Source organism: Oncorhynchus tshawytscha, linkage group LG16, assembly GCF_018296145.1.
Source record: "Oncorhynchus tshawytscha isolate Ot180627B linkage group LG16, Otsh_v2.0, whole genome shotgun sequence".
NCBI lineage: Eukaryota > Metazoa > Chordata > Actinopteri > Salmoniformes > Salmonidae > Oncorhynchus > Oncorhynchus tshawytscha.
The window spans coordinates 17,544,987-17,570,755 of NC_056444.1; the positions used below are offsets into that span (position 1 = coordinate 17,544,987).

Below are 25,769 nucleotides of genomic sequence, written 5' to 3' on the forward strand. Positions count from 1 at the left end.
TCTGGCTGTTGCCATCTTTCTAGTTCCGGTTTAAAAGCGCGCATAATGCCTGCACACGAGCACTTTGAGTGATGGTAAAAAAACAGCCTCTAAGACAATTACTTGAAAAACGTAATGGATGTTTTGTGTGCAAAGGTGACTTGAAATAAGACGTTTTGGACGTCATTGATCACGTGATTCTGTATTATTTATCGCAATGGTCGTAAACTACAGCACAAGCGAATAAGAAGTCTGCAAAAATTGGAATCGTTGGGAATGCAGCTTAACGTTTTTGGGGTCATCATGATTTCACAGCCAAGGCCTTGCAAGAAATCCTGTCAGTGAATGTTCCGCCATTACATGCCCCTGAGCCTGTGTAGGAATGTAGTTTGGAATGGACTGTGATTGAAGAAGTGGGATGGGTTTTGTTTGTTGACGTGTCTATTTTCTGTATTTTGTATGATGTCGTTTTTCTCCATTGCCCGCATTTTTTACAATTTTATATCGTTCCTTACCCCATCCAGCTGGTGCTCCCGAGTTGCGCAGCGGTCTAAGAAACTGCATCTCAGTGCTAGAGGTGTCACTACAGGCCCAGGTTTGATTCCAGACTATCACAACCGGCCGTGATTGGGAGTCCCATAGTGCGGTGCACAATTGGCCCAGCGTCATTAGGGTTTGGCCGGGGTAGGCCGTTATTGTAAACAATAATTTGTTCTTAACTGACTTGCCTAGTTAAATAAATAATAAAGCTGTTGTCGGTAATGCGCCATTAACGTTGGATGCCAACCGCCGTTAAACCCAATGGAAGAAAAAGCGCTACAGGCATCAATACACTGCTAACCTAAAATGTTTTACAACTATCTAAGATAGACCACTGCTTGTCATTACCAACGGGAGCAAATGAGTCATAGTGGGCAGAACAAGCACGAGTTCGCAAGATTCTATTGACGCGTTCTAGCATTATCTGCATATTTTCGTCAGGGAATGCCTACATTGTCCTTCTAAACAACGTGATTCTTAAAAACGTTTGCAATGGTAAGAAGTAGAACACTTTGTTCAAAACATATTTTAGATTTGGCACACTTTGTTCAAAACATATTTTAGATTTGGCAACAGAAAAATGTATCGAAATCAAATGTTTCATGGATGAGAAAGTGGGAATGTCTGTCAAAATCTATCGCGTTCACCTTCTCCCATTGTCGGAACAGGTGTTGTGCAGAAAATCCACCCCTTCTAATTTCCTTAATTGTGTGGCTAGAGTCGAACAACTATGGCTGAATTATTATCCTTATGCTTTCAAAAATACTAGTCGAATAAGACAAGGGAGAGATGGCGAATTTTGGCAAAGAGATTGATTTATAGACTAATACAAATCAGTAGCGGATTTAGGTACGGGCGGCATCTTGCCGGGCGCGGAAGGGGGGGTTCGCCCAGGGCGCCATACAAGCTAGAACCGCCACATACACTTGAACCAAACCGAAAACTGCAGACAAAAATGATTTCTGCTACTAAGATCAGTGAAATGTAGTTTAAACGGACAACTGAGTGAAGAGCAGATATCTCAACTAGCAAGCAAGTCGCAGCAATGTGGGGGGATTTTCGGCACAACACCCGCCAGTGGGCTTCCTCTCAAAACGCCAAGCGGATGCTTCACATTTATACATCCGGTGAAATATATGTCTCATTGTTCTATCTGCAGCTTAGCGATTTCGACGCATACATCGGTGCTCCGGTATCAAACGTAACATCACTACATATTACTTCTGTCTAGCTAGTAGTGTAATCGTGTGTGCGAGACTGGTGTTTTGGTGTTCGTATCTTCTAATTTCGACAGAAACGTGCAATCGGGTAAGTGCCATGCTAGCTTGCTACATTGCAATATTTGCTATGCTAGCTAGTTAGCTAGCTAGTTGGCTGCAACGACAACATGGTCCCCAATTAACCATTCAGATGTTTAGCTATTTGTGTCAATCTTCAGTAAACCACTGCACTGTAAAAAAAAAAAAAAAAGGTCTATTTTGAGCTGCTCTCATCGTCCCCAGTGGTTTTCTTCGTAGCAAGTTGGTGTTTAGCCTGGTCTATATAGCTAGCGTAACGTGGCTTTGGTCAAATCAAATTTTATTGGTCACATACCCATGGTTAGCAGATGTTAATGCGAGTGTAGCGAAATGCTTGTGTTAATGCGAGTGTTATGTTGTACATTTCAAGCCCTTTATTGCCTGCCCTAAGTTAAGCAACATGGGAAAGGAGAATCTCATAACCGGAGTCTTGGTGGTATTATCTTGCTGTATCAACTACCAAAATGTAAACAAATCTGATGTTGGTGTATGGTGTCACGGCTAGGGAACGGTTTGTAGTGGTCATTTCACTATCTCAGTATGTTACTCATTCATACTCTTTCTCTTTGTCCACTGATTTCTCAAGGTGGAGAGAATGTCAAGGCCACGATCGCCACATTATTCTCACAGGTGAATACCTTGCACACTGTTCATTTGACATGCTAGTCCTGTGTGTGGGTCAATACATTTCCTTCACAATGTTGGCTCAACTCGGCACACTGTATGAAGGGTGCTTTACAATTAAAATGTATTATTGTTTTTTGTGTTATTACAGAGGCAGTCCACAGAGGCAAGATGCCCGGAGGTTCCCCTGGGACGACCCAGACTTCGACCCCCAGCAAGTTCTGGCTGACCTGGGCAGGCTGCCCTGGGAAGAGAACCGCAACCCTGGGGAGTCTCACGAGGACCAGTGGGTCCGCTTCATGGACGAGATCCACCCAGATGGACACAGAAGACCTGTGCCTAGAGGGAGCCTTCGGCCAAAGGGCCACAGAAGACCTATTTCCCCAGGTCTCCACAGGCCTGACCAACACCTCCCCCCAGAGGACTTCCACCATTGCAGGACCCCACCGCCCCCCCACGAGCTGGGCTACGCAGAGCACAGGAGGCTCTCCCCCCATGATGGAGGAGGGGGTGGCAGAGGAAGAGTGAAAGAAGAATTCCAAAGATGCGAAGGAAAGCTGCCCCCCTCCCCGCAGAGGCTACCCAGAGAGAGGCTGCCATCACTGGCCGCGCAGCACACTCACTACAGTCCTAGCCACCACCAGAGAGCGCCCTCTGCAGGTTGGAGGAGAGAAGAGGGGATCCAGAGCCAGGGGAGGTCCAGGGACCGCAGCCCCAGGGAGAGGGTTCAGGGTGGGGGGAAGTGGGAGAGGAGGGGTGAGGGTGGAGATTCTCCCGGTTCCTATAGAGACAGGAAGAGAGACGACATGCAAAGAGAGTGGAGCACCATCTCTGACCGGAACCGGAGGGAAACTGTTGAACCGGTGAATCCTGGGTAAATTTGAACAGTGTTCCGCTGGAGTTTTATGACCAAAAGCCTGAAGAAAATTGGAGAGGAGAACCCAGCTTCGTGTTTTTCTAAGTGCAAACTTCACCCTGCTAATATGTCCCTTCTGCAATAGTGTAACGAGATAGTAGTTGTAGATTTAATTGCATGGCTTAAAATGCATCGCATGTTATTGTCTCTGTGATCCTCGAGAACCACTTAAGTACATGACATAGTTGAAAACGTTACTATTATTACCCGCTGCAATCTAGAGGCTGTGCGAGCCTGTGATCTATTGGCCCTTAAATTCTATTCCTATAATACATTTTTTCCTAAATAAATCAAAAGCTACATCACAAATCAATCCAACTATTAGCTGTAGTCAGCGTAATTGTATGTCATCTGTCAGTGCTGAACCATGTCACCTGCTCTTTATGTCGACACAGGTACGGGAGGGAGACAGAGTTTAGGGAGCGCCGCCCCTCGTTGGAGAGGCCCCGGGAAGGGTATGGAGGAGGGAGGCCACTGGGGCGCAGTGGCCCCCTAGGGGGCCACAATGGCCGGGGGCCTAAAGCCCTCATCGTGGAGCATGAACATGGTATTATGAACAGCGGAGGGCCAGAACCGTACCACAACCACAGGGGCCCCAACCGGAACCACAGCCACGACCGATTCAGTCATCATCACAACCGGGTCGGAGCCTCTGAGGAGCGGTTCAGGAAGTCAGGCAGCAGGTCCAATACTAGAGAGGAGGCCAGGCGCCAGCCTGCACATGAGAGAGGGCCTATACGTGAGTCCAAAAGGGGCCCTGTCCATGAAGATAGGAGGGGGCCTATACATGAGTCCAAAAGAAGCCCTAACCGTCAGGGGAGAGCCAGGCCTATAGGCTTCCAGGATAGAGGTAGTCCCACGGATCCCAAGGCCAGAAACAGTACATTCTGTGGGGCAAGGGAGGCCCCAGCCCGGGGTGGCAAGAGACAGATGGGGCCCTCCAGGAACCAACCCCAGCCTCTCCTCCAGGGACAGCAGGGGTACCAACCACGGTGTGCCAACTCCCAGCACTCCCCTCCGGAGCACCAGATGTACCAACCCAGGGGAGATGACTGGGACATGGAGCCCAGAGAGGAGGAGCCCGGCTGGGCAGAAGAGGGCGACATGGAGCCCCGCTGGGAGCAGGACCGGGGACAAGGGCCACGAGGAGGCCGGCCACCAGCACGGTGCAGGATGGGACCCAGGAAACCTCAGCTTAGAGATCTCAACCCCAACTGGAACCAGCAGCAGAACGACATGGCAATGCCTCGCATAGGCGCCGGCAAGGAGGAGACACTCACCATCAAAGTGGACATGAAGCGCACCATGGGCCAGAACAGGTAAGGTGTTTCGGGCAGCAACGTTTGGGGGTCAAGGGTGAAAGGTCATGCTTCTTTTTAGCGCTTGCTTTCGACTGCAGGAAGACATAGTCATAAGCCCTGAGAATATTGACAGCTAGAGGAGGAAAGATTCGTCAAACTGATTTCTCGATTGTACAAAGCAAGGATTCTACAAGGCAAGTATTCTACTGTGATGGGATGCAATTTATATACCTACGTCAAACTAATCCTTCATGGTGTGGGGCATCACTCAGTGATAAACATGGAGAATAGCCAAAGCCTTCTTTCAGCAGAGTGGCCATTTTACATTATTGTCCGTCACATTCTCAAACCCGTTATATGAAAGTGGAATCAATTCTTGACAGCAACTCCGAGCATGCAGTTAAGAACAAATTCTGGATCTCCTGAAAAATGTGTTCCTTTCTCATCCAGAGGAGCAGAAAATGTCAGACCAGCTTCACAACAATAGAGAACAGCGATGGTACAGAAGAAGGCCAGCTTCTGAGTAGAAGGCTACCTATCGGCTGAATAACCTAATGGGCCTGTAGTTCTACTTCTAACACTCATCTGCTCAGGGCAGATGTTTTCCTCATCAGTTCTTCAGAAATCTCCCTTTCATCCATTTCAACATGCTTGGCAACTCACAAAGGGAGTGGTTGCAACTTCCCTAAGAGCAGCCCTGACAACCAAGAGACCAACCAGCTGACGTGTGAAGAGACACCAGCTGTGTGTTTGCAAAGATTTACTGTCATCAGACCCATCTCATCCTACACAACTGAAATGATATTAGCAAGCACAAGGGAATTATACAGAGCAAGGAGCCTGCATGGTGTAATGTGCTGAAGGACCTCTGGGAGGTTAAGACTGGATGAAGAGGGGTGGAGAAGACCTTTCTGCTACTCACTCTACAGCTTACTGGACAAAATGGAAAGGTCTTGCTGCTAACCGAACTGCGCTAACTGCAGAAGCATCTCTCTGTTATAGTGAAGGATTGCCCATATACATATTATGTTGGTGAGCCTGATAAGATGTCAGTCACTGACCCACTGCATGGCCCGGATCAATGTCTTGGTCTGGGGCTGACTGAAGACCATTTGGGCTGGGAAAGTGCCCTGAACTTCAGGAACATCCATTTGGAAACACCATGTTTGTTTTCAATGCCTTGAAACACTTGGAATGATCAGCTCTTTTTTTTCTTCTTCTTTTTACCTTTTAACTAGGCAAGTCCGTTAAAAACCCTCCCCAACCCGGACGATGCTGAGCCAATTCTGCACCGCACTATAGGACTTAGACCATGGCCAGTTGTGATACAGCCTGGGATCGAACATGGGTCTGTAGTCACGCCTCTACCACTGAGATGCAGTGCCTCAGACCGCTGTGCCACCCGGGAACTCTTGATCAGCTAATCAGAGAAAGACCCCTGTGAAATGACTTATTTCAGAAGCACAGTGTTTTAGTGCTAGTCACTGCGATAAGCCATTCCCCTTCTCATGTTCTGCAAGATGATACACCAAAACACCAGCTCTAGTCAAGACAGTCAAATAGTTTCAACTTTTGTCTTTCATTCAGATCAATGTTTAAAGGTAAGTCAACATTTTCTTTCCATCATTGAGTGTGTTGTATCCTGCAGGCTCCTAGAGGATTATTATACTTTATCTGTTAAAGAGGCAGGTTTTTTTTCTAGGACAATTTTCTTTCTTCATCCAAAGTGGTTCATGCGAGATGGACTCGTTCCCACTGTGAAGCTTTTCAAAAACTTTAAGCGACCTCAAGCCTGGTATTGCTCACCCTCATCAACCATGATGCTCTTGAGTGTCAAAGCCTAAAGGAGTTTGAGAAATGGTTATCTTAATAATAGACTGGGACTCGATGCAACCACTGCATCACAAAACCTTTAATTCTGAGGCCAAAATCGATCCAACATTCCCATAACGTTTACGCCACAGATCCTCGGATGCCTGGCCTCTGATCTACTTGGCTTTTTTGACCACAGTGTGTTTCAATCTGCTCTCCTTTCAACAGAACTGTTCACTCAAAGAAATTGAAAGCACAGCACTGAGTTGATCTCATCTCTGAAGGACAATCCAAAGTAACGATGTTGGCTTTAAAGCAACCGAGCGCTACAGGTTCATACTACAACTCGCTTTGAGTTCTACCAGACCAGGGTTCACCGCTTGATGCATGACGACAAGTAAAGACTGGATGCTACAGCTTAACTCATAGGGAGGTGAACAGACTAGGGAGAATCCAAGTCAGTGGATAGAGACGCACGGTCATTAAACACTTTGAGTAATCAACCTTCTGCATGAAATGAAGGCTTGGGTGACCAACTAGTAGACACAAGCAAGAGTGGAGAAGAGCAGAAGGCAATGTGAAGGTCTGGTGATGATCAGGATGATGTCCAGTCAGAAAAGCAATGCTTGATGAATGTCTGCCGATAACCACCACGATGTAGAGTGAAAACGACTTTGGGACTTAACACATGAAAATAAAGCTTTTGGTTTGACCCTTAGAAGCTATTCCACTAACTGTACCACCACTATTGACAGTGGTACTCGTGGACTTCTCATGCAGTAAGAATCATCAAGCTCTAAGAACGTCTCTTCTCCAAGATGCTCCCAGAAACATGACTATTGATGAACTGTCATCCATTTTGCACCAGGGAAACAGAGCTCTGTCAAAGTACTATGACAGTGAGGGGAAACCCAACCCAGTGAGGACTAAGGTATTCTTGACAGCGAAACTGGACTCACCCTAGTGAAATGGCCCCAGAATTAACACTTGGGAAAAAATAACTAAAATCAATGGTTCAAACCTCAAACACAGCCAATGCATCAGCCAATAGTTAGTTCAGTGTGGATGAATCCTTATGAAAACAGAATATTGCTCTCAAAAACCCCTTAGTAATAAGGTCTCCTATACTGATGGGATCTGCCCTTCGCAGTCTACACTACATACTCAAGATGCAAGCTGTTCACAGCGATAACGACTCCTTTAAAGAGACCATACTGTCCACATTGGCAAGAACCACACTGTCCACTTTGGACCATTCAAGGACGAGCCATACTGTCCAATTTAGACCGATCAAGGACAAGGACCACAATGCTGACCTTTTCACCACAGCAAGTGGATCACTAACATCCAGAAGTTGATTGACGAGAAATGCAGAGAGTGAAAAAAATGGAAGAAGCATGAACTTTCACCTTTGACCCATGCCAGTGTCCTTTACACGACCTCACACTGGCACAGGAAGTGGTAAGGGATGTAGTCAACGTTAAATGCTGTTCACTTTTACATTTTTTTTTGCAGCGCGATTTACACACCTTTTACGCCACATACGCTTTTAGCATAAGCATTTAAGTTACCACCCGTTATCTCAACTGACATTCAGCGTTTCGCTAATACATCCCTGGAGACGAGAAATGTCTCTTCCTGTTGCGTTTCAAACTCCTATAGGCTTTATTTGGACTTACAAATAATTCAAACCAACAGCTCTTGTAGATGGTGTACTTAATCAGCCATTTTTCCTAAAGCTTTACAATGTAAAGGTAAGTATAGTGTGTTTTACAGATACTTTGGTCAAGGTAAGGTTGTTCAGTACAATATTAAGCTATATTATATTTATGTAAGAGATCCAGCAGATAACCACTTAACTCCCTACAGCAAATTTAATTAAGAACAAATGACTGCTGTCCCAAACTACAGTTGTTACTTAAATCACACCCTTTCCACACGTTCCAGTAACCAGCTACAGCAGTACACGCTCCATTAACCAGCTACAGCAGTACACGCTCCATTAACCAGCTACAGCAGTACACGCTCCATTATCCAGCTACAGCAGTACACGCTACAGCAGTACACGCTCCATTTAACCAGCTACAGCAGTACACGCTCCAGTAACCAGCTACAGCAGTACACGCTCCAGTAACCAGCTACAGCAGTACACGCTCCAGTAACCAGCTACAGCAGTACACGCTCCATTTAACCAGCTACAGCAGTACACGCTCCATTTAACCAGCTACAGCAGTACACGCTCCATTTAACCAGCTACAGCAGTACACGCTCCATTTAACCAGCTACAGCAGTACACGCTCCATTTAACCAGCTACAGCAGTACACGCTCCATTTAACCAGCTACAGCAGTACACGCTCCATTTAACCAGCTACAGCAGTACACGCTCCATTTAACCAGCTACAGCAGTACACGCTCCATTTAACCAGCTACAGCAGTTAAGCCCTGGTATTCAGGCCTGATCCAAGAGGGTAAAGGGACTACTGCTTTTTTCCTCTCCATTGCTCATCTCGCTCTCATCTACCCTACAGCCAGCTGTGCTACTCTTCAGACCGCCAGCTGTCGTTGGATCTGGTCAATGTGGGCCGCCAGCGCCTCGACTTCCTACCCATGCTAGAGCATTCTGGGACTTACCGGGAGTCCACAATGCACTCTGGGACTTTTGCCCAGGAGATCATCACCCTGGTGCACCAGGTCAAAGGTCAGGATGCGAAATGCAGAAATACTATACACAACACAAATATGCGCGTGCACACAGTCACTTGTACACACATGCACAGCCCGTAGACGTTCCTTCACACACATTTAAACAGAACCTAAAGATATTTCTCTCTTTCCCCCTCTCCAGAGCATTACTTTAGGGGTGATAGTGTAAAGCTGACCGAGCGTTTCTGTGGCGCCCAAGATGGTCTGCCTGAGGAGGAGCAGGAGGAAGAGAGGCCTACTCTGAACAGGTACACACACGCCTGGGTACCACGGTGATGACTCTAAGAGCCATGGCTTTTGTTTAAGTCTTCAATGTGCTGTTTATAAACTATCTATATTTTATTCCTTCTCTCCTCTCTAGGCGGTTCAACATGAGTCTGTCAGAGCCAGACATGGAACCTCTCTTCTCCAAAGTTGGCCGCATGCAGGTACAATGCATGTTTTTAAATGGGGAATGATTGATATGTCGATAGATGGATTCATTGGCTGATGGATTTATTGATGGTATGGATTTATTGATGTATTAATGTGTGTGTGAGATCAGCAGCAGGCGGTGAGTGACCCAGGAGACCTGAGGCATGACCTGGAGAGGAGGAGACAGGAGAGGCTGGAAGGGGTGAAGGTCACCATCCCTGGAGGCAGGCTCTCACAGCGCCCCCTGGTTGCTGGGAGGTACTACTATACACTAAAACACAGTGAAGCCATGATGGGGTTTGTGGTCCTCCACAATGAAATCGGAGAGCGGACAGTGGATCTGTCTTTTTACTATAGTACGCTCGTACATTCGTCACAAGATTTTTCAGACTGCACTGTTGTGATTTTAACAACTTGAGTGAATGATGCGTCTTGCCATAGAGATCTGACATTTACAAAATTATACTGACTGGCCAGATGGTGGCACTATAATAAGCGATTGAAAATGCTAACTTTAAAAGCTCACGCCCCTCACCTCATTTGACCTAAAGTCATACAATTCGGTACATAGGTCCCAAGTTTGCCATGATGGATTTTCCGCCATTTAGAATTTTGTGAAAAACACTTAAAACGCTACGCTGACACCGAATGAACGATCTGCATGAAACGTGATACAGTATGTGGCATCTATGGACAAATATTTTCCAGACTAGTACCTAAAACAACATGGCGGCTGCATATAAATCAGTCACACAGGTTGCAAACACTGTCAAGACTCAACATATGCAAGAACTTTAATGTCGACAACACGGTGGCGCTAAACGGGCAGATGTGTTGTTACTATCAGTATATTCTAGTTTGAATTGGCAGTAATTGACCGGGGGCTGCGTCATTCATGGGGGACGGCATGTCTACAGTTGCCTTGTTTGAGTACGAAAATGATTCCTTTCTTGGAGTTATCACTGATCTATGGATCCTTGTGTTCACCCAATCTGTCAGATCAGTGATTACCTCAAGAAGTAGAGTAAGGGTGCGTTTTTACACTTCACGGTCTCGTCATTCTCCCACCCTCTCACACCCTCTGTCACAGTGACCATCATGAGGAGTATGGTAGTGGGGAAGAGGAGGTTCAGGAGGAAGAGGATGGCTTCTCTTCAGGCTGGCCAGGCCTACCACAGAGAGGAGGGAGGTGGCCCGGAGAGATGGTGAGAACTGTGTGCATGTATGTGTTCACATTTATATGGGGTGTAGGTGGAACAGTGGAAAGGATCTGTATCTTTCTCTGAAATATCTCTCAGGCTTCTGACTTCTCTCGCTCTCTCTCTTGCTCTAACTCTCGGGCTCAGAGGAGAGGAGGCATAGTTAGACAAAACATGGGCGGCCAGCGGAGGAACAACCGGTCTCCTAATCTCCCCGGCAACCATCTGGGACCAATAAGGCAACAGAACCGCAATATTAACGGTCAGTAAGCACCCCAAAACATAAATATATAGTGAGTTCAAAACAAGGACACAAGCTTTTTCTTTTTTTCTTTGTGGAACAGCTTAATATTGCAGAAAGATTGATGGAAGCAGTAATGTAATTGTCTGCATCATTTCCAATCCCCCATATCTTTTTTTGGTATACACACACACACACACACACGTACATATTCATATATACACTGCTCAAAAAAATAAAGGGAACACAATGTAACTCCAAGTCAATCACACTTCTGTGAAATCAAACTGTCCACCTAGGAAGCAACACTGATTCACAATAAATGTCACATGCTGTTGTGCAACTGGAATAGACAACAGGTGGAAATTATAGGCAATTAGCAAGACACCCCCAATAAAGGAGTGGTTCTGCAGGTGGTGACCACAGACCACTTCTCAGTTCCTATGCTTCCTGGCTGATGTTTTGGTCACTTTTGAATGCTGGCGGTGCTTTCACTCTAGTGGTAGCATGAGACGGAGTCTACAACCCACACAAGTGGCTCAGGTAGTGCAGCTCATCCAGGATGGCACATCAATGCGAGCTGTGGCAAGAAGGTTTGCGGTGTCTGTCAGCATAGTGTCCAGAGCATGGAGGCGCTACCAGGAGACAGGCCAGTACATCAGGAGACGTGGAGGAGGCCGTAGGAGGGCAACAACCCAGCAGCAGGACCGCTACCTCCGCCTTTGTGCAAGGAGGAGCAGGAGGAGCACTGCCAGAGCCCTGCAAAATTACCTCCAACAGGCCACAAATGTGCATGTGTCTGCTCAAACGGTCAGAAACAGACTCCATGAGGGTGGTATGAGGGCCTGACGTCCACAGGTGGGGGTTGTGCTTACAGCTCTTCTCAGATGAAAGCAGGTTCACGCTGAGCACATGTGACAGATGTGACAGAGTCTGGAGATGCCGTGGAGAACGTTCTGCTGCCTGCAACATCCTCCAGCATGACCGGTTTGGCGGTGGGTCAGTCATGGTGTGGGGTGGCATTTATTTGGGGGGCCGCACAGCCCTCCATGTGCTCGCCAGAGGTAGCCTGACTGCCTTTGGGTACCGAGATGAGATCCTCAGACCCCTTGTGAGACCATATGCTGGTGCGGTTGGCCCTGGGTTCCTCCTAATGCAAGACAATGCTAGACCTCATATAGCTGGAGTGTGTCAGCAGTTCCTGCAAGAGGAAGGCATTGATGCTATGGACTGGCCCGCCCGTTCCCTAGACCTGAATCCAATTGAGCACATCTGGGACATCATGTCTTGCTCCATCCACCAACGCCACGTTGCACCACAGACTGTCCAAGAGTTGGCGGATGCTTTAGTCCAGGTCTGGGAGGAGATCCCTCAGGAGACCATCCGCCACTTCATCAGGAGCATGCCCAGGCGTTGTAGGGAGGTCATACAGGCACGTGGAGGCCACACACACTACTGAGCCTAATTTTGACTTGTTTTAAGGACATTACATCAAAGTTGGATCAGCCTGTAGTGTGGTTTTCCACTTTAATTTTGAGTGTGACTCCAAATCCAGACCTCCATGGGTTGATAATTTTGATTTCCATCGATAATTTTTGTGTTTTTGTTGTCAGCACATTCAACTATGTAAAGAAAAAAGTATTTAATAAGAATATTTCATTCATTCAGATCTAGGATGTTATTTTAGTGTTCCCTACAACCCCTCCCCCATTTGGAGTAAACTAATCAACAATAGCACTTAGGCTTCTACCTTCAGTTTATACATATTATACACATTTTACAGACACAATCTATTTTACAATAGTTATATTTTGTTTGTTTTTAATCCTTTATTTCTGATGTCCATCCAGTTTGATTTCTATTTGGAACTGTGCTATTTCACAACCTTTCTGAACCTATATACATTTTACAGACCCCGTATTTTTTACATTCTTTATCTTATTAGTCCCACCCTTCAGCTCCATTCAACCCCTCCCATCTATCTCTCAACACCATCCAGTCCCACCCTTAAGCTCCATTCAACCCCTCCCATCTATCTCTCAACACCATCCAGTCTCACCCTTCAGCTCCATTCAACCCCTCCCATCTATCTCTCAACACCATCCAGTCCCACCCTTCAGCTCCATTCAACCCCTCCCATCTATCTCTCAACACCATCCAGTCCCACCCTTCAGCTCCATTCAACCCCTCCCATCTATCTCTCAACACCATCCATTTTGGATTTCTAATTGCCATATTTTTCAAAATGATGTTTCACAAAAGTACTCAAAAGGACACAGAAGTTAGACTGTTGTAACACACAGACCTGTTCAGACAAGCAGGTCTTCCCAACCATGTTAAGTGACCTCAATCGATCACTGATTGGTTGATTGATTGATTGATTGATTGATTGACTATGTAATTCCTACGACAGGGTGTTGACTCTGTTTACCTTCCTGTCTGGTTACATTGTTAGTCTGTTCATCTGGTTCCTAGATCTCATTCATTTCCATGTCTGACCCTGAGCGAATCAAATCCTCCCATTTAGCCAACCATCTTGTCCACTAATGGGACCATTACAACCATAGCGGACCTGCTGTTTTTAACTTAACACCTATATTAATTTCTCTTTCTCGCCCTCTCAGGTGCCAACTGGTGAATGGACTCTTGGATGGAGCCTGGGGTTATGTGAGGTTAGCTGTTGAGCTCAGAGGAGTGACCAGGCCAACTGTATATACAAACGTATGTGGACACCCCTTCAAATTAGTAGATTCAGCTATTTCAGCCACACCTGTAGCTGACGGGTGTATAAAGTCGAGCACACAGCCATGCAATCTCCATAGACAAACAATGGTAGTAGAATTACCTTATTGAGGAGCTCAGTGACTTTCAATATGGCCATGTCATAGAATGCCACCTTTTCCAACAAGTCAGTTTGTCAAATTTCTGCCCTGCTAGAGCTGCCCCGGTCAAGTAAGTGCTGTTATTATGAAGTGAAAACGTCTTGGCGCAACAACGGCTCAGCCGTGAAGTGGTAGGCCACACAAGCTCACAGAACCGTCTGTCCTCAGTTGTAACACTCAATACAGAGTTCCAAACTGCCTCTGGACGCAATGTCAGCACAAGAATTGTTTGTCGGGAGCTTCATGAAATGGGTTTCTGTGGTAAAGCAGCTGCACACAAGCCTAAGATCACCATGTGCAATGCCAAGCGTCGGCTGGAGAGGTGTAATGCTCTCCGCCATTGGACTCTGGAGCAGTGGAAATGCGTTCTCTGGAGTGATGAATCATGCTTCATCATCTGGCAGCCCTACGGAGGAATCTGGGTTTGGAGGATGCCAGGAGAACCCTACCTGGCCAAATGCCTACTGCCAAATGTAAACTTTGGAAGAGGAATAATGTTCAGGGGCTGTTTTTCATGGTTCAGGCTAGGCTCCTTAGTTCCAGTGAAGGGAAATCTTAACACTACAGTATGCAATGACATTCTATATGATTCTGTGCTTCCAACTTTGTGGCAACAGTTTGGAGAAGGCCCTTCCCTATTTCAGCATGACGATGCCCCCATGCACAAAGCAAGGTCCATACAGAAATGGTTTGTTGAGATCAGTGTGGAAGAACTTGACTGGCCTGCACAGAGCCCTGACCTCAACCCCATCGAACACCTTTGGGATGAATTAGAACACGCCTAATCGCCCAATGTGAGCCACTCCTAATCGCCCAATATCAGTGCCCAACCTCACTAATGCTCCTGTGGCTGAATGGAAGCAAGTCCCCACAGCAACATCGAGTGGAAAGCCTTCCCAGAAGAATGGAGGCTGTTATAGCAGCAAAGGGAGGACCAACTCCATATTAATGCCCATGATTTTGGAATGAGATGTTCGATGAGCAGGTGTCCACATACTTTTGGTCATGTGAAAAGTATGTGGAGTATATTATAACACGCGTAGACAGCCTGAACTTAGAACCGGCATCTCTTATTTTCTGCTGCTTGATTACCTGGCACCTTTTCCATTATCTGACCTACACCTGTACTGACACTGGCCAACAGAACATGTAAAGTCTCCTGACAAAGTAGTGTTGTGGGGAAGTGATGTCATAATGCAGGGGGGGAGGACCCTGAGCCAGAAGGGGAACATCCTGTTAGTGAGGAGCCACCTAATTCATTCATTGGTCCTTTCATTCATGAAGTATATTCTGAGTAAGTGAACACTGCTTTTTGTTGGCTGTATGCATTGCTTACCGAAGGGAAAAAAATATCAAATAATAGATTACTTCAAATACCATGTTGGCAAGCGTGTTAGTGTAAGGTAGTAAAAGTCCCTCTTGAGCGTAGTAGTAAAAATGCATCTTACATGAGTACAGACAATTTGGTCATTACCTGTATTAATACTCAGTATTCCCCACAGCTCTCACCTGTACACCTGTGTGTGAGCGCTTAAGGTCAGGTACAGAGGTGATCCTTGCTGATATTTAACAGGTGCAAACTTCCACCTAGGCCAAATTTTTAGGTAGTTACGGATAGGTCAGACTGCTATTCTATGGTCAGTGGAGACTGACCGGTGGATTGATGCCCCGCTGGACTAACCAGAGCTGACTGGGGAAGAGGATGCCCAGCTCTACAGGTGGATATCAAGTTGGGATAGTGCTTAGCAGAAACACAGGCAGGCCTTAACCTTTAACCCCACAAGAGCAAGCAGAGGTGATATGGGATCTGGCAGAGAATCCATTCAGACGATCACAGTGAAACGCACACAGCATTTATTTCAAATGTAGGTAGAAACACAAAGTCCATAAAAAATGTCTTTACACCACAGTACCATAGACTTTTACACAATAAAAACATCTTGACTTTTTAATCAATTTCCATTATTTCAAGTCTTTCTTTTCAGCTGCTCAGTTATGTCAGAGTTGCAATACAAATGGACAAGATACTGACTCCCACACAAACCAGGAGCTACACTGAAGTTATAAGAGCTTATGACTGGCTATAGCAGGTTATGAACGCCTCTGTCTGCATTAAAATACAGAAATGTCATAGCAACATGACCATCCTTCGTAAGGCAGAGAGCGAGAGCAGTCCAAAAAACCCTCATGATAAGATAAATCCCACTGAGCAGCATCATTATTAATGACTTCAATAATGTCTATGGTCCACCAGTGTTCTGTTGTCCTCCCAAAGAACAATCGGAAGGCCCTCTGTAATCATCTGAAAGAACTAGAGAGCAGTCAGAAACAATGATGGCTCCACCTAGTCTTCACCTTCTATGACGTGTCAAACTTGTTCCACGGAGGGCAGAGTGTCTGCGGGTATTCGCTCCTCCCTTGAATTAAGGTCACTGATTTTGTAAGAATTCAAGACCTAAACAGCAGACACTAGGCCCCCCATGGAATGAGTTTGACACCCCTGGTATGCCAAAGCCTGTGATCCTGCAGCTTGGCTAGACAAGACGGCAGTGAGGGTGAACACGGTCAACTTTCTGCCCCTTTTTGGTTCTGCGTGTGTGACTGGGGAGACCCTGGAGGCCCTGTGTGTATGTGAGGGGAGCGGTCTCCGGTGATGGCTCAGAGGCGAGGGTCGCAGGGCAACGGGCGGAACGCCACCTCAATATTCTCCTCCATGATGATGTCATAGCGACACATCAGCGGGCTGGAGGGATGAGAGAAAGGTATAGTTGGAGAGAGGAGGGAGGGAGGATGACTGGGGAGAGGGGAGAGGGAGGGAGGATGAGGGAGGGAGGGAGGATGACTGGGGGGGGGGAGAGGATGACTGGGGAGAGAGGAGGGAGGGAGGATGACTGGGGAGAGAGGAGGGAGGGAGGATGACTGGGGAGAGAGGAGGGAGGGAGGATGACTGGGGGGGAGAGGAGGGAGGGAGGATGGATGACTGGGGAGAGGGGGAGGGAGGGAGGATGGATGACTGGGGGAGAGGAGGGAGGGAGGATGGATGACTGGGGAGAGAGGAGGGAGGGGGAGGATGGATGACTGGGGAGAGAGGAGGGAGGGAGGGAGGATGGATGACTGGGGAGAGAGGAGGAGGGAGGGAGGATGGATGACTGGGGAGGGAGGGAGGATGACTGAGGAGGGAGGGGGAGGATGACTGGGGAGGGGGAGGATGACTGGGGGAGAGAGAGGAGGGAGGGAGGATGACTAGACAAGACGGGGGGAGTGTGACTGGGGAGACCCTGGAGGAGGGATGTGAGGGGTCTCCGGGATGGCTCAGAGGCGAGGGTCGCAGGGGGAACGCCACCTCAATATTCTCCTCCATGATGATGATAGCGACACATCAGCGGAGAGGAGGGAGGGAGGGAGGATGACTGGGGAGAGAGGAGGGAGGGAGGGAGGGAGGATGACTGGGGAGAGAGGAGGGAGGGAGGGAGGATGACTGGGGAGAGAGGAGGGAGGGAGGGAGGATGACTGGGGAGAGAGAGAGGAGGGAGGGAGGGAGGATGACTGGGGGGAGAGGGAGGGAGGGAGGGAGGATGACTGGGGAGAGAGGAGGGAGGGAGGGAGGGGAGAGAGGAGGGAGGAGGGAGGATGACTGGGGAGAGAGGAGGGAGGGAGGATGACTGGGGAGAGGGAGGGAGGGAGGATGACTGGGGAGAGAGGAGGGAGGGAGGGAGGATGACTGGGGAGAGAGGAGGGAGGGAGGGAGGATGACTGGGAGAGAGGAGGGGGAGGGAGGATGACTGGGGAGAGAGGAGGGAGGGAGGGAGGATGACTGGGGAGAGAGGAGGGAGGGAGGGGGATGACTGGGGAGAGAGGAGGGAGGATGGATGACTGGGGAGAGGAGGGAGGGAGGGAGGGAGGATGGATGACTGGGGAGAGGAGGGAGGGAGGATGGATGACTGGGGAGAGGAGGGAGGGAGGGAGGATGACTGGGGAGAGAGGGGGAGGGAGGGAGGATGACTGGGGAGAGAGGAGGGAGGGAGGATGGATGACTGGGGAGAGAGGAGGGAGGGAGGATGACTGGGGAGAGAGGAGGGAGGGAGGATGGATGACTGGGGAGAGGAGGGAGGGAGGATGGATGACTGGGGGAGGAGGGAGGGAGGATGGATGACTGGGGAGAGGAGGGAGGGAGGATGGGACTGGGGAGAGAGGAGGGAGGATGGATGACTGGGGAGAGAGGAGGGGGGAGATGACTGGGGAGAGAGGAGGGAGGGAGGATGACTGGGGAGAGAGGAGGGAGGGGATGGATGACTGGGGAGGGAGGGAGGATGGATGACTGGGGAGGGAGGGAGGGAGGATGGATGACTGGGGAGATGACTGGGGAGAGAGGAGGGAGGGAGGATGACTGGAGAGGGAGGGAGGGAGGATGACTGGGGAGGGAGGGAGGGAGGGAGGATGACTGGGGAGGGAGGGAGGGGGGAGGATGACTGGGGAGGGAGGGAGGATGACTGGGGAGAGAGGAGGGAGGGAGGATGACTGGGGAGAGAGGTGGGAGGGAGGATGACTGGGGAGAGAGGAGGGAGGGAGGATGACTGGGGAGAGAGGAGGGAGGGAGGATGGATGACTGGGGAGAGGAGGGAGGGAGGGAGGATGGATGACTGGGGAGAGGAGGGAGGGAGGGAGGATGACTGGGGAGAGAGGGGGGAGGGAGGGAGGATGACTGGGGAGAGAGGGAGGGAGGATGACTGGGGAGAGAGGGAGGAGGGAGGGAGGATGACTGGGGAGAGAGGAGGGAGGGAGGATGACTGGGGGAGAGAGGAGGGAGGGAGGGAGGGGAGAGAGGAGGGAGGGAGGATGGATGACTGGGGAGAGGAGGGAGGGAGGGAGGATGGATGACTGGGGAGAGAGGAGGGAGGGAGGATGACTGGGGAGAGAGGAGGGAGGGAGGGAGGATGACTGGGGAGAGAGGAGGGAGGGAGGATGGATGACTGGGGAGAGGAGGGAGGGAGGATGGATGACTGGGGAGAGGAGGAGGGAGGATGGATGACTGGGGAGAGGAGGGAGGGAGGATGGATGACTGGGGGAGAGGAGGAGGGAGGATGGATGACTGGAGGGAGGGAGGATGACTGGGGGAGAGGAGGGAGGGAGGGAGGATGACTGGGGAGAGAGGAGGGAGGGAGGATGGATGACTGGGGAGAGGAGGGAGGGAGGGAGGATGGATGACTGGGGAGAGGAGGGAGGGAGGATGGACTGGGGAGAGGAGGGAGGGAGGATGGATGACTGGGGAGAGAGGAGGGAGGATGGATGGGAGGGAGGGAGGATGACTGGGGAGAGAGGAGGGAGGGAGGGAGGATGACTGGGGAGAGAGGAGGGAGGGAGGATGGATGACTGGGGAGAGGAGGGAGGGAGGGAGGATGGATGACTGGGGGAGAGGAGGGAGGGAGGATGGATGACTGGGGAGGGAGGGAGGGAGGATGGATGGAGAGGAGGGAGGATGGATGACTGGGGAGAGAGGAGGGAGGGAGGATGACTGGGGAGAGAGGAGGGAGGGAGGATGACTGGGGAGAGAGGAGGGAGGGAGGATGGATGACTGGGGAGAGAGGAGGGAGGGAGGATGACTGGGGAGGGAGGGAGGATGGATGACTGGGGAGAGGAGGGAGGGAGGATGGATGACTGGGGGAGGGAGGGAGGATGGATGACTGGGGAGAGAGGAGGGAGGGAGGATGACTGGAGAGAGGAGGGAGGGAGGATGACTGGGGAGGGAGGGAGGGAGGATGACTGGGGAGGGAGGGAGGGAGGATGACTGGGAGAGAGGAGGGAGGGAGGGAGGATGACTGGGGAGAGAGGTGGGAGGGAGGATGACTGGGGAGAGAGGAGGGAGGGAGGATGACTGGGGAGAGAGGAGGGAGGGAGGATGACTGGGAGAGGGGAGGGAGGGAGGGAGGATGACTGAGGGGAGGGAGGGAGGATGACTGGGAGAGGGGAGGGAGGGAGGATGACTGGGGAGAGGGGAGGGAGGGAGGATGACTGGGAGAGGGGAGGGAGGGAGGATGACTGGGGAGAGAGGAGGGAGGGAGGGAGGGAGGATGACTGGGGAGGGAGGGAGGGAGGGAGGAGGGAGGATGACTGGGGAGAGGGGAGGGAGGGAGGATGATTGGGGGAGGGAGGGAGGGAGGATGACTGGGGAGAAGGGAGGGAGGATGATTGGGGAGAGAGGAGGGAGGGAGGATGACTGGGGAGAGGAGGGAGGGAGGATGACTGGGGAGAGAGGCGGGAGGGAAAAGTCTGTCTGGGGGGTCTCACCTGTCGGGTTGCTCCAGGGGGGTGAGGCGGATGTGGAGTAGTCTGATTTTGTAGCGAGGGCCTATCATATTGCCGCTTGCGATGCGGAGGGATATCTTCTGGACGGGCTGCAGGTCCTCATCAAACTGGACCAACAGACGGGTGGAGGTGTACTGCTCAAACTTGAACCGCTTACTGTGGAGGAGCGGAATGGAGAGGGTAAGTGGGATAGAGAGTTAGAGGTCTTACTGTCATGTGTATCTGTGTGTGTGTGTGTGAGACTTACCGGTCTATGCGTGCCTCACTGAAGTTCCTGCCACTGTGTAGTCTGAGGATGACGACTCCCCAGCGCAGGTACTGGTTCCATGTCACCATGTCCACCCTGTAGCTGGTCTCTACACACACAGGACACACACTGTGTTATACACACACAATTCATATTTGAGAAATCACTGCTATAGAAGCATTATGTATGTTAATCACTGATTGATAGTAAGGGGTGTGGGATTTACTTTGATAAGGTAATGTGGCAGTGGTGGTGAAATAGGCCTTGGTCTGACCCAATCGCAACAGAGTATCCCTCCACCTGCTGATGTCGTAACCTGTGGGGTAACCATGGATACATCATTCAGGATGGTTGGTATGGCAATCAAACTACTTGATAGAAGATTTGATGACAAACAAATTTTCCCATGTTTACAGATTGAGTGAGATTCTGGGTTTAGTTGGAAGGTTGTCCTTTCACCTAGCATGGGACAGGGGGCGGGCTTAAAGGCTTCACACTGCAGACACCGCCCATCCAGGAAGTCGCTGTAGGAGGAGCAAGGGTAGCCTGTGAGGCTGCAGGTCCGGTTGAGAGCACACAGGTACAGGAACACAGAGCGCTGGTGGTCACACACGAAATACGACTTCCCTACGAAAGAGAAAAGCTGTGAGTTATAACATGAGTTATTGTGTGTGGTGTGTGTGTGTGTTAGTCTCACCTGAGAAGATGGTCTTGGGGCAGCCTGGCTGATCAGATCCTCCGTTGGCATAGTAGTCAATATGGCCATGTTGACCTCTGAGACCAAACGCTACGTGAAAATAGGAAGATCCCAAAGTTACAGATAATACAGGACATGAAATTACACTTATCACAAAAACACCTAGAGAATCCCTCGCCCCCCACACAAACACACAGCATGTCAGTACTTGCAGTTCATGTCAGTGTGTAGTACGTCTACAAACATGGCATCTGAAGGGTCTAGTCTCTCCTCAGCAGTCGCTCCAGTGAACATGGGCCCTGCTGGGTCCAGACCTGGACAACAATGAATCAATTAATACATTCATTAATGCATCAATAAATTAAGTCAATCAATCAATCAAATAGTAGCTTTTCAGTCACAAACAGTGTCTCTACTACCTGTAATGCGGCCAATCTTGCCCTTCAGATTTGCTCCTACAAACCCAGCTAGGTGAGCTCCTAGACTCACCCCGATCAGGTGGATTGAACTCAGAGGCGCTCCCTCCTCCTAAACACAAACAGTGAACAATTAGCAACATTGACACAAGACTCATAGAACAACTGATTAATGAGTCACAGAAAACGAGCAATATCCTCCTCCCCCCCACACACACACCTGCATGCTGAGTATGAAGCCGGTGAGGTTGTTGGCAGCCTGTCGGGTGTTGGCCACAGCAGTGAAGTAGTTAAGGTTAGCAGCTCCTCTGTTCCAGTCCACCACCAGGATGTTCATGTCCTCCTGCTCAGACAGCAGCTGGACGATGTGATCCACCCAGACCGGAGGGGCCCCAGTGGGCCGGTAGCCATGGATGACGAAGGCCGTGGGCAGGGAGAAGTTGAAGAGTGGCTGGTAGGACAGGTGGTGGTGGTTCACCTCTCTGCCGCAGCGCAGGTTAGACCTAGTGGAAGGAGGGGAATACTTTTATGTGGAAAATGTGTCATTTTTACTTTAACTGAACCGCAGACACATATTCATGTTCACACACACACTCTAACCTACTTGGTGTAGAGCAGCAGCTTAACATTCAGGGTGGTCCCAAGGAAGCACTCATGGAAGTCCAGGTCTGTAAAGTCATCACACAGTTCACCTACACCATTCTTCTGGCCTGGGGAGAGAAGGGGAGGATGTGTACATGTGCTCATTGATACCCTGCTAGGTCAGCATCAGGTCATTCTCTGATCTTACTGTGAACCCCAACGCATTCTTCTTTCCTTATGCATTTAAACATGAGCAGACAGCTGGTGAATGAAGACAGAGTGAATACTGAAGATTTGCATTTATAAAGATCGATAAGCACTGGCCTAACTCTGACCTCTTTACATTGCTATTCACCCCTACCATTCTGTCTCACTTTCTCCCCCTCACCTAGCCACTGTTCTTTGTCACAGGTGAAAGGTTAAAGGTGCCGGTCTGAACCTTGCTGTGGAAAATTATCCTCCTCTGTGGTTTGTTTTGCTTTGTGATACTGTAGTGTCCCTCCTTGACTGCAGCCAGGCTTTGACTGTATAGGGGCTGTATAGGCGTATGTATAGGCGCTAGGGGCTTTAGCCTTTTACCATGTAGCATTAACCACAAGACTGCGTCATGAGTTTTACCATGTAGCATTGAGTGTCATGATTCGGTAGCATTAGCATGTAGCATGTTAACGTTCAAACCACATAGGTTATTAGTGTTATCATGTAGGCTAGCTCCCAGTGTCATGCTAGCGGCTTTAGTGGTGATCCATGCTCTCTAATTAGCAGATTGTCCTCTGCTGTTACTCTCAATTGGATCAAGGTGCTATAAAAAAGCAGCTCATCCTGTCACAGCTTTCTATCTTCCTCTGTGGCCCCAATCCCCTTTCTCAACAATCTTCCTGTCCTCAATTCATGACCCGTGACCTCACAGAAGTACACACACACTTACGCCCATGCACACACACTGCACACTCTAATTTCTCCACTCAGGGATAGTTGGGGAAGAGTACATGCCAGTTATTTGAGTCTGTTCTGGAGGGAGTGTAGAATGACGTCTGAAACCTGGAGTCTGCTAACACCGTGGTTCTCAAAACTCCTCAGCGACCCCCGTTGTTTTAACAAATTTGTTGTAGCTCTGAACTAATTCCAAATGTGGCTAATGTGCTCAATGCAGTTTCACGTAGAAATGTGACTCATTTAAGCACCTCAGCACAGGACTAAGATTTAAGATCAAAGGCCTGATTACCTGCATGCCCACCAATGTTGTTTACATGTTGAAATGTCCCTGTGGTCTGTCTTGCATAGGGAAAAGCCGTAGAAGCATTAAGACGCGGATCAGTGAGCACCGCCGCATGTACGGACAGGTGAGACAAAAAACACTGTTGCTGTTCATTTTGTACAAGCTGGACATCCTGTTAGTTCTCTGAGATACATTGGAATAGAAATGGTCAAGATGTCACGGAGGGGAGGAAGACGGAGAGGAAACTTCTTCAAAGGGAATCTTTCTGGATCCACAGTCTCTTCTTGGCCTTAATTCGACTTAAAACCATTTTTATAGTTCCAAAATGTCCAAATGATTTGTGTACTTTTTCACCCAAATTGAATATTCTGTGTGTGTGTGTATATTTTACTGTAAATGTATATTTTACTGTAAATATTGATCACATTCCTGGTGTATGGTCATATATTTTGATGAATGTTGATATTGTGCACAATGTTGATATTGTGCACTTATGTTATATATTTGTACCTCCTGTTTCAGGAAGTGTCACTGAGTACTGCCCATATATATAGGACCTTCCACCCCAACCTGGGATACGGATGCCTGATGAAGACCTACGTGTCAAAAACATTCTTATAATAAAATCACCTGGGAACATGAGCAGCAGTGTGCTGTGTTTAATTATTATTATTTAAAAAAATGTTTTGCTTTTTCAGCTCTGGTTCACCTAGTCAAGGGCTTGATGATTAGTTGACAAGTTGAATCAGGGGTGCTAGCTGTGGAATAGATGAAATACATGGAACGGCTGGAAGTCCCGGGGGAGAGGTTGGAGAAACACTGTGCTAACAGATGCAAGACAGAAAACAACACTTGTCTCTCTGTAAACTGTGGGATAGAGGGGTGATAGGGTCAGAACAGGCAGACCTCACACAACTAGCTCAACACCCACGCACACACTTTCATCATGGAAATATGAATCTTACCTTTGCAGAGCATGAGGGAGCCCACCAAACCGAGGAGTTGCCAGAGTAACATCCTTACAACCAAGAGAAAGAGGGAAAGAAGGAGGGAGATACTAGAGGGAGGTTTGTCTGAGAGAGGAAAGAATGGGAGCTCTTAGTAATACAGAGAGTGGGAGGGAGGGAGGGAGGGAGCAGGGGAGGGAAGAGCTAACTGACCAGAGCAGAGAGAGAGATGTTGAGGTGACTAGGTGTGTTGGTATCTGGGTGAACCAATAAAACTCTTGAGTAGAGCAACACACACACACACTGCCAACAACACCCCACTCATTACACATCTCACTGTACACAGAGGAGAAGGATCGATGGAAGGAGAGAGACGAAGTACATCAGTATATAATAGTCATTCTAACCGTATTTCTTTATTCCTACTGGATCCTATACTTTTTTGTCTTTGGTAATATTTAGTGCTAATAAAGCATTATTGACTTGTACTGCAAGAGGGGAAAGAGAAGGCTTGAAACATGACACTTACTATTATTATCCTCTGTTTCCAATGAGTCACCATGTACCTCCTAATCAGTCTTTCTCCATCTCTCCTTCCTTGCCTCTCCTTTATGCTATATTCTCTATTCTCTCCATCCCTCTCTCATACTATCTGCCTCTATGTACTCTATTCCATCAATCGCAACTCTCCCATACATGTGAGGACCTGGTTGTCGCTGGCCAGCCCAGGCAGGAGTGCTCTCTGTGGGGCAGCTGTGTTCTGACAGGAGCATCTCCCTATGGAGTTCCACATGAGCAGGGTTATTAATAGCATCAGAGCTGTGGTAACACTAACCGGCCCTGCCTATACCCACTATTTACTGACTACAGCATTAAATGTACAGTATGGGCTTTAAATACATGTAATTTAAAGGCCAAGTACAGGGCAGAGGCATCAAAAGCAACAAATCAGAAGCTGTCCAACCCTGCCCATTTCCCTGGTTACCTCTGAGAATCTTTCATAATGGTCCAGGCTGCAGGGCATGTATACTTACACATTTGTAATGTATACTTATGAATACTTATTGTATGTCCCATTGCTGCCTGGTTCAAAGTTTCCCATCTAGTTGAACTTCAATTGTGTAGGCTAATACCAGTTGAGATGGTTTAGTACAGGGGCCAATGCAGTGGCCTTCTGTTAATTCTGTAGACTTTGGGGGGCAATGATCTGGACCATGGACTGGGTAAGGGGTTGGTCTATGGAGTCTTAGACCACCAAGTTTAGGGCAGGGTCAGCCAGCATTCCTCCTGAAGAGCTACTCTCCAGAGGACCTTGATTCTCTAGGTGGGGAGCCAGGTCCTGATCATTCTCCAGGTGAGGAGCTAGGACTAGATCATTCTCCAGGTGAAGAGTCAGATCCTGATCATTCTCCAGGTGAGGAGCTAGGACCAGATCATTCTCCAGGTGA

General features: G+C 48.8%; 2 protein-coding genes across 7 annotated transcripts; one reads left to right on the forward strand and one right to left on the reverse strand.

Moving 5' to 3' along the window:
* The first annotated feature begins 99 nt into the window (after positions 1 to 99).
* Positions 100 to 24,016, forward strand: LOC112236882 (thyroid hormone receptor-associated protein 3). 6 transcript variants are annotated; one of them, XR_002951296.2, is made up of 13 exons: positions 100 to 135; positions 2,404 to 2,447; positions 2,593 to 3,315; positions 3,753 to 4,676; positions 9,000 to 9,169; positions 9,317 to 9,422; positions 9,536 to 9,602; positions 9,719 to 9,846; positions 10,679 to 10,793; positions 10,935 to 11,049; positions 13,653 to 13,749; positions 23,440 to 23,498; positions 23,897 to 24,016. XR_002951296.2 is itself a non-coding variant. In XM_024405495.2 (11 exons), the coding sequence occupies exons 1-11, from the start codon at positions 115 to 117 to the stop codon at positions 13,664 to 13,666; spliced, it is 2,427 nt and encodes an 808-aa protein (XP_024261263.1). In that variant the 5' UTR covers positions 100 to 114; the 3' UTR covers positions 13,667 to 14,005. The 6 variants fall into 6 exon arrangements, 4 of the variants coding, with proteins under 4 accessions (XP_024261263.1, XP_024261264.1, XP_042154828.1 ...); XR_006079031.1 differs by having other exon boundaries at positions 13,653 to 13,700; XM_024405495.2 differs by lacking the exons at positions 23,440 to 23,498; positions 23,897 to 24,016 and having other exon boundaries at positions 13,653 to 14,005.
* Positions 15,742 to 24,652, reverse strand: LOC112236886 (lipase member H-like). The gene is made up of 11 exons (XM_024405505.2): positions 24,340 to 24,652; positions 22,178 to 22,283; positions 21,794 to 22,076; positions 21,577 to 21,685; positions 21,370 to 21,471; positions 21,158 to 21,247; positions 20,920 to 21,087; positions 20,687 to 20,776; positions 20,461 to 20,569; positions 20,196 to 20,369; positions 15,742 to 16,653 (listed from the first exon to the last, which is right to left on the reverse strand). The coding sequence occupies exons 1-11, from the start codon at positions 24,389 to 24,391 to the stop codon at positions 16,569 to 16,571; spliced, it is 1,368 nt and encodes a 455-aa protein (XP_024261273.1). The 5' UTR covers positions 24,392 to 24,652; the 3' UTR covers positions 15,742 to 16,568.
* Between the last annotated feature and the right edge of the window lie 1,117 nt (positions 24,653 to 25,769).